The 15,427-nt window shown below is 35.7% G+C and overlaps 1 protein-coding gene across 2 annotated transcripts in view; it reads right to left on the bottom strand.

Annotated features, from left to right (window-relative positions):
* Emc2 (ER membrane protein complex subunit 2) overlaps positions 1-15,068 on the bottom strand; it is a 37,303-nt gene extending 22,235 nt beyond the window's left edge. The window contains exons 1-5 of one of the 2 annotated variants that reach the window (XR_012446386.1): positions 14,928-15,068; positions 3,336-3,449; positions 2,793-2,857; positions 2,211-2,296; positions 644-701 (exon numbers count right to left, since the gene is read on the bottom strand). Coding sequence is in view for 1 of the 2 variants with exons in the window: in XM_020179698.2 (XP_020035287.1) it covers positions 644-701; positions 2,211-2,296; positions 2,793-2,857; positions 3,336-3,449; positions 14,928-14,967 (363 nt within the window). In the remaining variant the exon portion in view is untranslated. The remainder of the gene's footprint in view (positions 1-643; positions 702-2,210; positions 2,297-2,792; positions 2,858-3,335; positions 3,450-14,927) is intronic. The other variant, XM_020179698.2, reaches the window with a different exon arrangement.
* Positions 15,069-15,427: the final 359 nt, after the last annotated feature.

Below are 15,427 nucleotides of genomic sequence, written 5' to 3'. Positions count from 1 at the left end.
GAAAACAAAACCTAGTTTTTGTTTAAAATTCTAAAAACATTTTCTTTTAGCAGACACATGTATATATGGAAATGACATACAGCATTAAAATGTCTGAAATGTTATCTGAAGTTTCTCTGTAACTTTTCATTTAGTGAAAGTCTGAAAAAGTTATGCCAATTATTAGATTAAAATATTGTCAACATTAAAAAATTCACTAGGGTATTTTAAAACAATTACTACCATCTATACATTTTTCTTTTTAAAATCATGTATAAGGTAGAGAAAACAGAAAAAAAAATCTGCATTAATTCCACACAGTAATCAGAGGTGAGCTTCTTCATCTTTCATTAAGACAACTAAAAAACAGCTACAAAAACTAGTCAGTATTTCATAAGCTTCAAAATATTATAAAAACAGAGCTCTACTGGACTTTTATGTAAACACAGTCTATTTGCCCCAAATTTCAACTTACTTATTTTCTAGTAAGATATCTTGTAGAATCAATCTTTTTAAAATAAAATGTAGCTCATCACAAACTAGATAAAATAAAAAAATAAATAAAACCTGGTTTCATACATATCTTTTCATTATTTCTTCAATTAATTAATTTTACCTTTTAAAATAAACTTTAGATTATCTTCAGAATGATCTGCAAACTTACAGTGTTAGTTGGATCTTCTTGTAAAATTCGATCATATAGCTGTATAGCATCATCATATCTATTTAAAAAGAAACATCAAGAATCTTACCTTAAAAATGTAATGATAAATAGTAAATACAGTTAAAGATTAAATTGGCAAGGTTTTAACTGCATTCATAATTACTCTCCAAGTTTTCTCATCTTCACTTAACAGTAAAATTTTAGTCTAATTTTTTTTTTTTTAAGGAAACCACATTCTACATAAAGTACTTGTAGAAAATTTACTGATTCAATTTGGTCTAAATACAAAGATGAAAACTAGTAACCCAGTTTAAGAGACAAAGCAAACATCAGATCCAGACTCAAATATGCCAGAAATATTGGCATAAACAGACTGAAAGAATGAACGCCTATATTTGTCATGGTTCTAAGGGAAAAAGTGGACAAGAGGCAAAAACAGATGGGTATGTAAACAGATAAGCTGACACTGATTTCTGTTTCTGATTATGAAAAATGACAAACAGCAATACTACATTCTATACTCTTGACAGAAAAGTTGAGTGGGATGACATTCGTAGTACATGATATGAGTATTCTTACCAATACAAGTATAAATCTTTGTGGTTAGACTGTATTCTAATTTTGTTCCCCATGGACCTCTCTTTAAAATACATATTCAACATCTTCCTTATTTTTCACAGCTAGATTTCCCATACTTCAAACTCAAGTTTTTGTACCCAAACCTACTACTTCCTCATTCTATCAGTTTTCTTTTTTGTTGATGGCAACTAGGCATTCAATAGAAAACCAAAAATCATTTTATGTTTTCCTTTCACCTACAAAACATACAGCTTACACTCTAGCCACAATGAACTCTTAATTCTCTAATAGTTCCCCAAAGATATGCTTCAAAAGTTATCAATGACAATTGAATCCCTACCCTTGGTTAAATGAGAACTGATCATCTTTTCTCTCTTTTCCATTTTGGGTTAATGTTATTTGGAAAAAGGGTTCTTGAAAAATCTGTTATAGAGAATAAAGAATGTTTTTAATGTGCTTTATTTTGAGAGTACATGTGTTTATGTACTTCTCCAAACCATAGAAAGTTGGTAGTACTCTTACTTTAGCACTGTGGAGCTGAAAAAACTTAAAAGAAGTTGATTTTTTAAGTCAAAAACTAGGAAGCTGAACATGGTAGCACATGATTATAATGAAAGCACTTGGGAGCTTTGGCAGGAGGATCTCAAGTTTGACGTCACTCTGTGTGATACAGTGAGATCCTGCCTCAAAAATAAACAAACAAAACAACAATAAAAATTCCCAGAAAACTAGGAAATGCTAGAACCAGTATCTGAAGCCAGTTATTACTCTAAAGCATGATCTATTTTACTAGTCCAGAGATGGCAAATGGATTACACTTCTATGTTAAATCCCATTTCCTGGGAATAATGGGCAAGATTTTGTGTAGAACTTAGCAGTGAAAGACTGTGTACAATGAATGATGTGCAATGGGTATAGGAGGACCTACACACATGTTCCATGGTTGACATTTTTAAGTGTTATCATACTGCTCAAAAGATTTGGTTACCTTTCCATGGCTTCAAATCTCATGCCTGTTAATCGCTTGACTCTGTGACTGCCAGGGAACTGTCTTCTTAACTCCTGAAGACAAAACTGAAAAATATAATTAACATAAATAGACTTGAAAAGTACTAATTACATGATATATCCTAAATAGGCTATAAAGAATGGTCTATATAGGTTTTACTGTGTTTGAAAAGGGATTATCTGGAGCTTATACATGCAAGGTAAACACTTTACCAATGAACTATAATCCCAAGCAGCATTCAAAATGCATTACAGAAAACATTAAATGCAAGCCATACACTAAATCTTTTTTATTTTTTCGGTACTAGGGCTTGAACTCAGGACTTTCACTTTGAGCCCTACTCCACGAGCCCTTTTCTTGTGAAGGGTTTTTTTGAGATAGGGTCTCACAAACTATTTGCCCAAGCTGGCTTCAAACTACGATCCTCCTGATTTCTACATCCTGAGTAGCTAGGATTACAGGTGTGAGACACCAGCACCTGGCTTCATATATTATATCTTAAGTATTTGCATATAATTTATAAGGCAAATTAAATATGATAAAATACAATTAAATACTTACCAATGCCAAGTCATCCCGACCATAGTCTAGGGCTGCAATCATCACCTGCTCATATATGATCCAAACTAGATATACAAAGAGGAGAAAAAAACCTAAATTTAATATAAAAATCTCCAAAGAGAAATTAATGAATTCCTCTAATTTTAGAGAACATTACTTATTTATTCTATTATTTCTAAAATTAAGGAAAGTAATCTCATGTGCATTTAGCAACATAAATTATTTTATACATAAAATTATTTAATACCTTTCCTTTAACAATTCTAAAAGATTCTATATAAAATACATTTTGGCCAGATCAGAATGACTTTATGAAATATACTTTGGCCAAACATTAGTAGCTTTGTGAGCTTTAAAACAAAAATGCTCGTTTAATAGTTTCACTACTACCAACAATTATAAATCTTTCTCAAAATAAAGTATCATTACATTTCCTAAGACAAAAAGTCACAGATAAGAGTGATACAACTAGTAGAGGAAAAAAAAATGAAGAACCATAAATGACACATGCTGAGCCAGAATACAATTAATTGAAGAACTTACTATCATCTCCAAGTTTAGAAGCATATTCATTAATTAATTCTTCTCCAACTTCCACAATTTGCTCACTATTTCGTGAGTTTTCTTCTCTCCACTTTCTCATTTTATCTCGCATTTCTGAAAAAAATAAAACAAGCAACTTATATGAATGTCCACATACGATAAATGTCAAAACACTGACAGGATGAAATCGATCATTTACATTAAAAAGATAAACTCATGTTTATGTCTATGATACCTCTAAATTGATAAAGGAGAACATCCAATAAAAACCAACATATACTTTAGAAGACTGAAACAGCATCACAACTGACACTATCTTTAAAAGTAATGAATAGCATGCATGAGTCTGCTACAAAGTAACCAAGGTAACTAACTACAGGTCTTAACTTTGGGGGGGTTACAGACTACTTCCAGATTTTGGTAAGATCTAGAGATTACTTTCTCAGAAAAATACATAAAATTATATATAGAAACCTCAAAATATTCAAGATGTTCCTAAAATTCATTCACTTATAAGTTTTCAAGAGTATAAAATTTTCATAATCAGAGTTTCATATTAGGCTGCCAACACTGAAGAGATAGTCACCACAACCAACCTTAATGATAAACTGCTATACAAGGAAATAAACAGCAAAAAAAATCAGATCAGAACACAGGAACTCTTAACTGTATTTAAAATAAGGAATAGGAATAATATAAAATAAGGTCAGGGCACTGACAACCAAAATCAGAACAACTTTGCATATTACAATACACCAAGAATTCTAGAAGTTTTAAAGGACAGTGTTGCTATGGTTTGAATGTATCTTACCACGTTCATGTGTTGGAACTATTATCCCCAACGCAAACAAGGTTGAGAGGTAATCAGGTCATGAGGACTTTATCCTAATGAACAGATTACTGCCATTACAGCAGGAATAGGTTATTACTGAGGAGGGTTAAATTCCTGATAGAACATTGAATTCGGTCCCCTTCCCTCTCCCCTACACTTCGTCCTTCTATGGGATGACACAGAGAGAAGGCCTTCACCCAGTGCGGCTCCTCAAGCTGGATTTCACAGCCACCAAAACCATGAGACAAAATAAATTACTTTTCATTAAAAAAAAAAAGCCCAATCTCAGGTTTTGTGCAATAGCAGCATAAAATAGAAAAGAACTGATAATAACAAAAATGAAGACTATAATATTTAAATAGTATTATGGACTGAATGTTTGTCCTCTTCACAAATTCATTCATCAAAATCCTAAGGCTCAATGTGATAGTATTAGGAGATGGGGCCTTTAAGAAGTAATCAGTACCCTTAGAGAAAGACCTAAGAGATCTTGCCTTTTCTGTCTACTTTCTAGAAGTAATTATCTAATCCTTGCCAGCACTGGATCTGCCAGTCTCTGATTCTCAAATTTCCTATCCTCCAAAACGATATGGCAATTTGTTGTTTGAGATACCCAGTTCATAGTGTATTTGTTACAGAAGCATGAACTAAGACAACATAGTTAGAGTAGAATAAACTGTCCAAATCAACTACACACAAGTACTCTCCTTCTTTTTGGTGGTACTGAAGCTTAAACTCAGGGCTTTGCTGTTGCTAGGCAGGCATACTTACCAATTGAGTCACACTTCCAGCCATTTTTTTCTGTTTTTGTTTTTTGTTTTTTTGAGACAGGGTCTTGCTTTTTGCACAGGCTGGCCTGGACTGTAATCCTATTTTATGCTGCCTGCAGTAGCTAGGATGACAGACATGCACGGGCCACCACACCCAGTTTTTTCCCATTGAGATAAGGTCTCACAAACTTTTTTTGCCTAGGCAAACTGCGATCCGCTCAATAGCTAGGATTATAGGCAAGAGCCACAGGTGCCTGGCTTCTCATTCTTACTGGTCTGAAAATCTTACAAATACTCATTTGAAGTACCGCCTTCTTTCTTCTATAGATGTAATTTTTGTTTGTTTGTTTGCATTACTGGAGTTTGAACTTTAGGGGCTTGTACTTTTTAGGCAGGCACCCTACCACTTGAGCCATGCCTGCAGCCTCCAGTTATTTTTCAGGTCTTGCACTTTTTTTGCCCAGGCCAGGCTTGGACTACAATTCTCCTACCTATGCTTTCTGTGTACCTGGGATTGCAGAAATGTACCACCATACCCAGCTTGTTTGTTGAGATGGGATCTTGGCATCTGCTTGAAACAGAGAAGTATTTGTTGATGAGTTAAATGAGAAATACACTAGGTCCCTAAGAAAGAGAAGCACATGGGATTGTCACTACTTTTATGTGCACTATCTGAAATTCATATAGTTTGGAGTCTACAAAACAAAAATTCATTGTAAGATGAAAAGTTCTTAATTAAATTTAACTCACAAAAATGGCCCTAGAATTGGTAAAAATCAGTTAATTTCTTCTTCTAAAACATACAAATCAGCTTGCCTCTTACTTTGCACAGGAAGTAACCTTGAATTAAGTCTTAAAGGTTGAAGAAATGAATATACAGGAAATAAAAAGAGTGAGTTTCTTATTTTTGGGGGTTTTTCTGGCAGCCTTAAGGTTTGAACGCAGAGCCTCACACTTGCTAGGCTGGTGCTCTAACTGTTTGAGCCATACCACCAGCCCTAAAAAGAGCAAGTTTCTTAAAAGTCTTTTATTTCACCCCACTCAAATAGAAGTTTGTTTTTTTATGATACAGGAGAATAAACAAATTTTAGCAAAATAAAGGCAACATGATTAGAGCTACATGCTAGAAAAATCACTGCAGTGCAAGCAAGCAAACCAGAAGGGAGTAAAAAGTTAAAAGAAATCAGTCATGGACCGTGTATGATTAGTAAAAAGAACATGAACTTAACAACCTTGGTTTAAATCTAAATTTCCATACAACTTATTGACTCTACACTTAATTTCTAAACCAATGAAGATAATAACACCTATAGCTCAAGGAGATGTAATTAGGACTAGATATATATAAAGTTCTTAGCAGAAAATCCATGTAGGAATTTGCTTTGTCTAAGAATCCCCTTCCACTCTCCCCACCCCTATTCAGAACAGTATTAGAATTCCTACCCAGAAAATAAGAGGAGAAAGAAATGCAAGGAATTCAAATAGGAAGAAGTCAAATTGTCCCTATTTGCAGATACAATGATCCTGCAACCAAAAAAACTTAGATCTAATAAACAACTTAACAAAGTAGCAGGATACAAAATCAGTACACAAAAATCGGTAGCATTTTTATACACAACAAACAACCTGCAAAATAAATCAGGAAAAACAATACCATTCACAATAGCTTCAAAAAAATTAAAATATCTAGAAATAAATTTAATGAAGGAGGTGACCAACCTATACAATGAAAATTACAAATCACTAAAGGAAGAAATCAACAAAGACATTAGAAGATAGAAGGGAATTCCATGCTCATGGATTAGCAGAATCAGTATCGTGAAAATGGCTATATTACCAAAAGCCAATGCGATCCCTATCAAAATTCCAATGACATTCCTCACATAGAAAAGTCAATCCTAAAGTTCATACAAAAGCACAAAAGACCACAAATAGCTAAAGCAATCCTGAGCCAAAAGAGCTACATTTGGAGGTATCACAATACCTTCCTTTTTTTTTCAAACTATACTACAGAGCCATAGTAATAAAAACAGTACTGTACAAAAAGAGACACAAAGACCAATGGAATAAAATAGAAGTTCTGACACAAACCCATGCAACTACAGTCATCTGATTTTCAACAAAAGAGCACAAAACATGCTTTGAAGAAAAGATAGCTTCTTCAACAAATGGTGCTGGGAAATTGGATTTCCACCTTCAGAAAACAAGACTGAAACTAGGTCCCAGTCTTTCACCTTGCACTATCATCAATTCAAAGTAGATTAAAGACCTTCATGTAAGACCTGAAATGATGAAATTACATCAGGAAAAAATAGGGAACACCCTGGATCACATAGGCATAGGTAATAACTTTATGAATAGAACCCTAATAGCTCAGCAATTAAGAGAAAGGGTTGACAAATGGGACTTCATTAAACTAAAATGTTTTTGAACAGCAAAGGAAACAATACCAGACTGAAGAGACAGCTCATAAAATACAAGAAAATCTTTACCAACTATACATCTGATAAGGGATTAATAACCAGAACATACAGGGAGCTCAAAAAGTAACCTCTCAAAGAATCAAAATTCCACTGAATGGGCAAATGAACTGAACAGACACTTTTCAAAAGAAGAGTAAAAATGGCCAATGGATACATGAAGAAATGCTCAACATCCTTGACCATGAAGGAAATGCAAATCAAAACGACAGTGAGATTCCACAGTGCCCCAGTCAAAATGGTTACTATCATCAATAACGCAAACAGTAACGAATGCTAGAGAGGATGCGGGTAAAAGGAACACTTCTACACTGTTGGTGGGAAGGTAAATTACTACAACCACTATAGAAAGCAGTATGGAAGTCCCTCAAAAAACTAAAATAAAACTACCATATGATCCAGAAATACCACTCCTGGGCATATATCTGAAGGAATGTGCTCTAGAATAAGATAGGGCCACTTGCACACCCAATTTACTGCAGCACTATTCATAACAGCCACGCTTTGGAAACAACCCAGATGCCCCATGACTGATGAATAGATAAAGAAAATGTGGTATATACACACAACGGGGTTTTATTCAGGCATAAAGAAAAAAATTGAAATTATGTTGTTTGCAGGTAAATGGATGTAACTGGAGAACATGTTAAGCAAAGTGAGTCAGGCTCAAAAGATCAAATATTGCATGTTTTCCTTCATACATAGAAGCTAGACCTACAAGTTAAATGTATACACTCAAAAAGTCAAAGATCACGTGTCTTCCTTCATAAGCTAGACCTACAAATTAAATATATAAATAAATACATATATGAATATATATGGAAATAAAACAGAAACGTGTGTAGGGATTCAGCTTGACATGACTACAATCATCTTGGGTCAAAACCACCATGATGTCCATGAGTGCCCTGGTCTGTTTTTCCTCACAGTTTTCCAGCATGCTATAAAGAAAAATCATTAGAGTTGGTATGTGGAGCTTTACTGACCCAGACTCTGACACTGTCAGCACCAGGAATGTGCCTGATGTCCTTGGTATTAGCTTAAGATAAACCAGGTACATTCCAGTCTGGATGAAGTAACTGACCTAACCACTACGTAAGTCTCCTACCTCTCACCCAAATTGCCAGTATCCTCATATTGCTGCCACCCCAGGACCATGCTTTTTTCAGTGAATCCCCATAAACTGCCTTCTGTGTCAACCCCTAAATCTTTCTGCCTTGCTCTCTGGTCTTAGAGCACATCGGGGCTGGTTGTCATACACAGGGACCAGATGGCTCTGGAACAATCTGCCACACAGTAAGCATTAGCTCCTTCTATGTCAATGAACAGTCTTAAATGAAACAAAAATCAAGCAGTGACAATACATGTACAGAATGGAGGAAATTGGGCACAAAAATTACACATGTATTTATTTTTAAAAAAAATTAGATGGGAAAAACTCTGGAAGGATGATGGCAACTATGACAGCAATCAACAGCTGTAAGACCTGCATGGTTCCAACAGTGATACAGAAGAAAGGTAAAGGAAGCAACAAATAGCATCTGTTGAATTCAGCAATAAGAGTTATATGTATTCACTGGAAAACACCATGAGCCAATATGAGTATCTGAAACAAGGAAAGACTTTGCTTTTCCCAGTCCTAGCTGAATGCAAGTAGCTGGTGGTGAGGACTGAACTGGCTGGAGCTTCTATAAATTCTCAAATCTGACTGGTCAAGACTCATTTTAGGACAAGATTCCAAACTGAAGCTAGTAAAATCAAAACTCAGCAGATCAAGGTCAACATGAAGGGGTATATGGTCAAGAAATCTCAGAAAGCAAGAATGCTACACAAAAACAACAGAAGAGGGAGCTATCTGAGGTTAAAAGAAAAAACTTACTGAACCCCATACCTCATTTTAAAATTTGAGGAAAGATAATTTCATATAACAATGAGTAAGTCTTCACTTACATGACTTCAATGATATATGGTAGAAGCATAAAGATGAAAAAAGAACAATCCTTGTAATTAGGTTCACAAGCTAACAGAAAAACTAAACTGCAAAACTGCCAAAAGATTTCAAAATTTCCATTTTGTTTTTACATTTTTTCTTTCTTTAGCTTTCACTTATACCTATGTAGCAGCAGTAGCACACAGTAATTATACAGTAGAAATACCATACTCAAAACTGCTTGGGTTCAAATTCCAGCTCTGTCACTTTCTAGCTGTGTGGTATTAGCTGAGTTAATCACTTTGCACTTCAATACTCTCATCTATAAAATGGAGATAAAAGTATCAATAAATGATAACCAAATGAATCATCTAGTCATTGTAAAAATATGAATTAATTTGTGTTTAGAATACAAGAAACTACAACCCAGGGCCAAATTGTGTGGTCACTAACTTTGTACGTAAGTTTTATCAGAATCTATCCACTCCTGTTTTTTAGGTGATGCCCATGGCTGGGTGCTACAATAGCAGAGGAATGGTTGAGACAAACAATATGGCACACAGAGCCATTAATATTTACTATCCAGTCCTTTATAGAAAAAAAGATATGCTGACACCTAGACCACTAAGTAGCAGAAAGGGCAAAGATTCTACAGTTAAGGGACCAAGATTTAAATTCCACCTCTGCCATTAATCAGTATCAGCATGGTGATCTTGGACCTATCATTTAACATTCTAACACTTCCCCTATAAAGCAAACATGATCACAAGCATTACAGGTCTCTGATGAAAATTACATAAAGCAAAACACAGACTCCTCACTTGTTTGTACAATACAACAGTTTAGGGCTTCTGGTTTATTTTTATGCTAATTTTGATTACTTTTGGAAGGGCATGTACTCACCAATTCTTCATAGAAGCTACTTCACCTAATTTTATATACTTTCCTCATCTGCTTAGACAGAATTCAGATACTTTATACACTTTGCAAAATGTAAAATGCTACAAAAATTTTAATTTCCTTTAAAATTTAAAACTGGTAACTGTTTCGGCCTCTGGCACCCCTGCCTCAAAAATGGTTTAAAACTTTTCATTTTACCCTAAGTCCCCACAAAAAGGCATGCTCCTCAAAGCCAAGGTCATTCTTATACTGGGTAAGTAAGCTGCTCATTGCTTGCTTACACATTTTATTAACTACTGTGTAAGCCTTGTGGGATGATCTAAAGACCAAAGGTTGAGAGCGCGATGCTTATTTTGTTTATTCCTTCCCTGAGGACTAGATGTCACTGGGAAAACAGCTGGCCTCTGAAAGATAGAAAAACATGCTTTCTCCTTACTCTGCTAATATCTTTAGTCCAAAATTCTTTCCTCCATGCCTTTATTTTCTCCACTTCACTTTGATATAAATACTGAAAAGAAAAAAAATACTTACAGATTCATTTACATGAACCAGCATACTCCTTTTAAAAGTAGTATGATACCTGTGGGACAGTATATTTTAAATTATTCATAGCCCCATAAATTTTTCTAGTCAGACTGTTATAGGATGTAGGAAATAGCTATTTTGGGGGGAAAGAGTCATTTAATTTGAGAGAAGAGTTAATTTATTTTAATGTACAGAGAACTCCAACACGAGTGTTTTTCCAACTATACTACAACCCATTAGTGGGAGATGAAATCAATTTAGTGTATTTCTTCTAGCATTTGGTGGTAGAAATGAAATAAAATACAATAACTAGAAGTAATCATACTTTTTTAAGTGAATTTTTAGTTTCAATTTATACACAGACATTCATGCATATGTATTAATATTCTTGAGTGCAAATTAATTTGTAAGCATTATTTCTTAGTGTGCTATGAAAATACACTGTTGTAGGAAAAGAGGATGCACTTCTTTAAAGCATAATTTCCAAGAACAGGTTTATATATTAAAGGAAGAGCACAGAGATCAGGAAGATTGCATAAGGCCAGACCAAGCAAAAAGTGAGTGTGACCCCCATCTCAACCAAAGGCTGGGAAGATGGCACATGCCTGACATCCTAGATATGCAAGGAAGCACAAATAGAAGGATTGGTTCCAGGCTAAACTAGGCCTAAAGCAAGAGCCTATCTCAAAAATAACCAATGTATAAAGGGCTGGTGGAGTAGCTCAAGTAGGTAGAACACCTGCTTTTCAAGTGTAAAACCCTGAGCTCAACTGCCAGAACCACCAAAAAAAAAAAAAAGATGCCTTGTGGACAGGGACAGATAATGGTGCTATACATTTTTCTAGGGAAAATAAAAATGATAAGTGGTGACAGCTGGTACTGTTTGGAAACAGTAAGCAGAAAAAAGATGAGTTCAGTCTTGAGCTATATTGTGAAATATCCAGTTCAGTCTTGAACTTAATGTTCAATTAGTGTAATTTAGCATATGGGCTGATATTTAAACTTGGGTGAGGATAAGACTGCCCACAGAACACAATCTTTTTTAGGTTTCTTCAAAGCTGATGAGATCTTTGAATCATCTTTTCTCAGAAATATGCATATGTTCATATACATTTGTATGTATAATACACACTCAATTTTGCACTTAACTTCATGAACCATTTAACACAATCAGGAATCTACTGCTCTCAGGTTTAATAACTGCTTATAATATATTAAGAAGGAAAGGATCTTGGGATTAGGAAAAAGTAAGTAGCAAGTAGATATAGAGAACTCAGCAATGGCAAGGTCTGAAAAATACTGAAAAAAACCTGGAAGAACATTACTAAGAAACAAAGAAAAGAACCTCTTATACAAAGTGTTATCTATAATAGTAAATATAGTACAGATACAAAATACAAACATTTGAACTGACATTAGGTCTTCCTAGAGACCTTAGAGGGGAAGTAGGACATGAAAAACAAACTGGTTGCTTGAGGGACTAAATAAGAAAAGAGGAAGTACAGATAGTGATCATAAACAACTAAAATTCTCTCACATGTTAAATTTTTAAACACTCACTTAATGTCCATCAAATGCCAGGCATTGTGCAGTATTTATTAATAATACTATTCAAAAATTCACTCAGTCAATAAATAATCACTGTGTTCCTCCCAAGCATCAAATGTTATTCAATCCTGCCTAAATGCGTATTCAAAGAAACTTGACTACTGGCCTTAAAATTCTACATTTTCTTTCCCACCTCCAAACTAAGTAATAAAGCCCATATGTAACAGATGCTTTGAACTGGCTGAATAAATTATATATTCAACATTTTTATTTATAGAGCCTAGTTGAGAGTTGGCCAATGTTAAGACTTGCTAGACAGGTCTTTTATAAATAGGTGATACATTTTCCTATCACAAGAATTACACTACTCTTTGAACTAACCTATTCAGTATGCTAGTCAATGGAATTCCTAAAGACACAGCTCTGACACTGCTTCCTGCCCTTGTCTAACAAGGCTAAACAAAACACTAATCTCAGAGTTCTCCTAATACCCTTCCATATCCTTAAAATCTGTTATCACAGATCTCTAAAATAAGTCTAGAATACCCTTTTATAAAATTCCCTTAAAAAATTTTAATTCTTGAAAGGTCTAAACATTTATTTTAAAAATAAGTAAACTGCATTCTATTAGTTGCCTAAATTCACCAAAAAAAACTAAAGAAATGATTCCAATACTAGAAAAATTATAATTTCTGAAAATTTGTTAGTGCTTATTATTAATAGCGATAACATTTCACTCAATCAATAAATAATCACTGAGTTCCTCCCATGTGTCAAGCACTAATGATGTGACAATGAACAAAATTAGGCCTGGTCCCTTTCATTCTGGAAGAGCCAAAAATTTGAAACTTAGCACAACTGGATAAGTGATTCAACAGTATGAAAATATATAATCCAGGGATGGGTTTTGTTTGATTTTGTTGTTTGGGACTTTTTTCTTTCTATTTAAAATTTTGGTGAAGGGATGGGAAAGCTGGTTGGTGAAGGAAGGGTGTATGCAGTACATGACCTTTGAGGGGAATTCAGATGATACAAAGGGGGGGCGGGTGGCACACAAGAGTGAGGCCAAAAGGGAAGAGCACTCCTGATGAAAAGAACGGCCTGTTTCCACCCTTAAGACAAAAAAGGAGCATGGCAATTTAGGGAATTCAACAAAGGCCAGCATAGTCAGCTCATACAGTGAGGGACAGAATGGCTCAACATAAAACAGGATCTTACAGGAGAGGGACATAATAATATTAATGAATAACACAACTTTTTACCTAGTACTGAACAGTTTACCAAACACTAACATATGTTTTCTCTTTTGTTCCTCAACCAACTTGTGAAGCAGTTATTACTTATTATTCCAAATCTAATTACATCACTGCTCCTTAGACTGTCCACAGGGTAAGGTCCAAACTACTATGTAGGTAGTTGCATACCTACTTGTCCTTCAAAACTATATTCAAGCTAACACCTAAAAAAGCTATACTGAACATACCTTTATAATATCAATTTTTTAAAATTACAAAATATTTAAACATGTTTTAAAAAGCATTAAAATAGCAATGTACACATATATTGTAACACAGGACTTTTAAAACTTAGGTACTTATAAGTGCGTCTTTTGCATTAGACCATAAACTCTTTGAAGGTAGGGACCCTGTCTTACTTAACTTATGTAAGATTTAGTACTATGCACTTAAGAGTTTTGTTTAATATAATGGATTTCCCTAATACAAGTAGGAAAAAAACAATGTTTATATTGTGCTAATGCCCTTAAAGCCAATATATTATCAAGCCCAGTAGAACTGTAAAACAACTCTTACATGTTTGCAACTTTATAATACTTGACTTATTCATAATCAAACAACAAACATCCCATTTATTGTTTGGCATTCACTGGGCAAATTATCTACTGAAATATGCCGTAATGTGCTAAATGCAGGATATATGAATTTCAACGACACAAATTCCATACTTTAATCAAACTCATGTTTGTCTTAAGCATGCCTCCCACAAGTTTTTGAGAAAGGAAAAATCTCAAAGAAAGTACGAAATGGTGTTCTGTGTGTAAAAAGGCTTTGGGGGGTGTGGGGCAGGGAATAAAAAGAACACAAATTAGAAACCCGGTTTCGAAGAGAAATAAAGGTAGTTTATGTAGAAGAATCAGATTCGTACACGAAATCTACACACCCTTATTCCACAGACCCGTATCCCCTCCACACACTTAGCACAGGCCTCAGAGGCCCTGTATTTCTTGGCCTCAAAGCTTCAACAGCCACCAATTCCGCCTCCTCCGCACCTCCTAACAACCACATGGAGAGTGTGACAGTCCTAACCCCTTGTCCCTCCTGCCTCACAGATGTAAGGTTCTATGGCCGCTAGAGTGCCGTGGGAAAAAGCAAGTCGGTCAGTCTATTGAAGATTGGACGAGAAAGGCAATCCCGCAGTTCGTGACCCGGACGATGGAAAAAACTCAGCCTTCATTTCACCGCGGCTTGGCCCGTCCAGGGAGAGCTCGGACGCCGAAGGCAGACCACAGAACCCAGCTCTCCGGTGGAAGTGGGTACTTCCGAACCGTGTCCCTGTGGGTCTTTCTGCACCCGCCCCGCCCGAAATTACCTTCCCAAGTGACATCGTAAAGCTCCGAGACCTTCGCCATCTTCCCAGGATGTACAGGAAGCAGGGTGAGAGGGCGGGGAGACGCAGGCACGTGATCTGCGTGGGTGAGAGGCTGATCTGACAGGGCTGTGGAGAATTACGAAGCGATTTCTCATTGGCCGATAGAGCGGAGTGGGCGGTACCAACCGCGCACGTGCACGCAAATCTGCGGAGGGGCTTTCGGAGGAAGGGGGCGGAGCTAGAAGGGCCGTGTGCCTTGAGTCCCGAGCTTGTGCAATCTGGTGGGGCGGCTGAGCCGGTGCCGGGTGAGGTTTGGTTTGGTTTGGTTTGGTTTTTAAAGCGTGGATTTTTAACCATTGTTAGATCTTTAGTATCCACCAGTCCTGTTTTTCTTTTCATTTTTCTTCACATCGATGTTTTCAGGATCTGCTACAACTCAGCATTCTGCTCTAATACCTTACTTGTCCCCATCTTTCCTTTTTCCCTGATGGGGTTCGCGT

The sequence above is a fragment of the Castor canadensis genome, chromosome 3 (genome assembly GCF_047511655.1).
Source record: "Castor canadensis chromosome 3, mCasCan1.hap1v2, whole genome shotgun sequence".
Taxonomy (NCBI): domain Eukaryota; kingdom Metazoa; phylum Chordata; class Mammalia; order Rodentia; family Castoridae; genus Castor; species Castor canadensis.
Note: the sequence above shows the minus strand (reverse complement) of the source record. Positions and strands in the feature narration are given on the sequence as shown.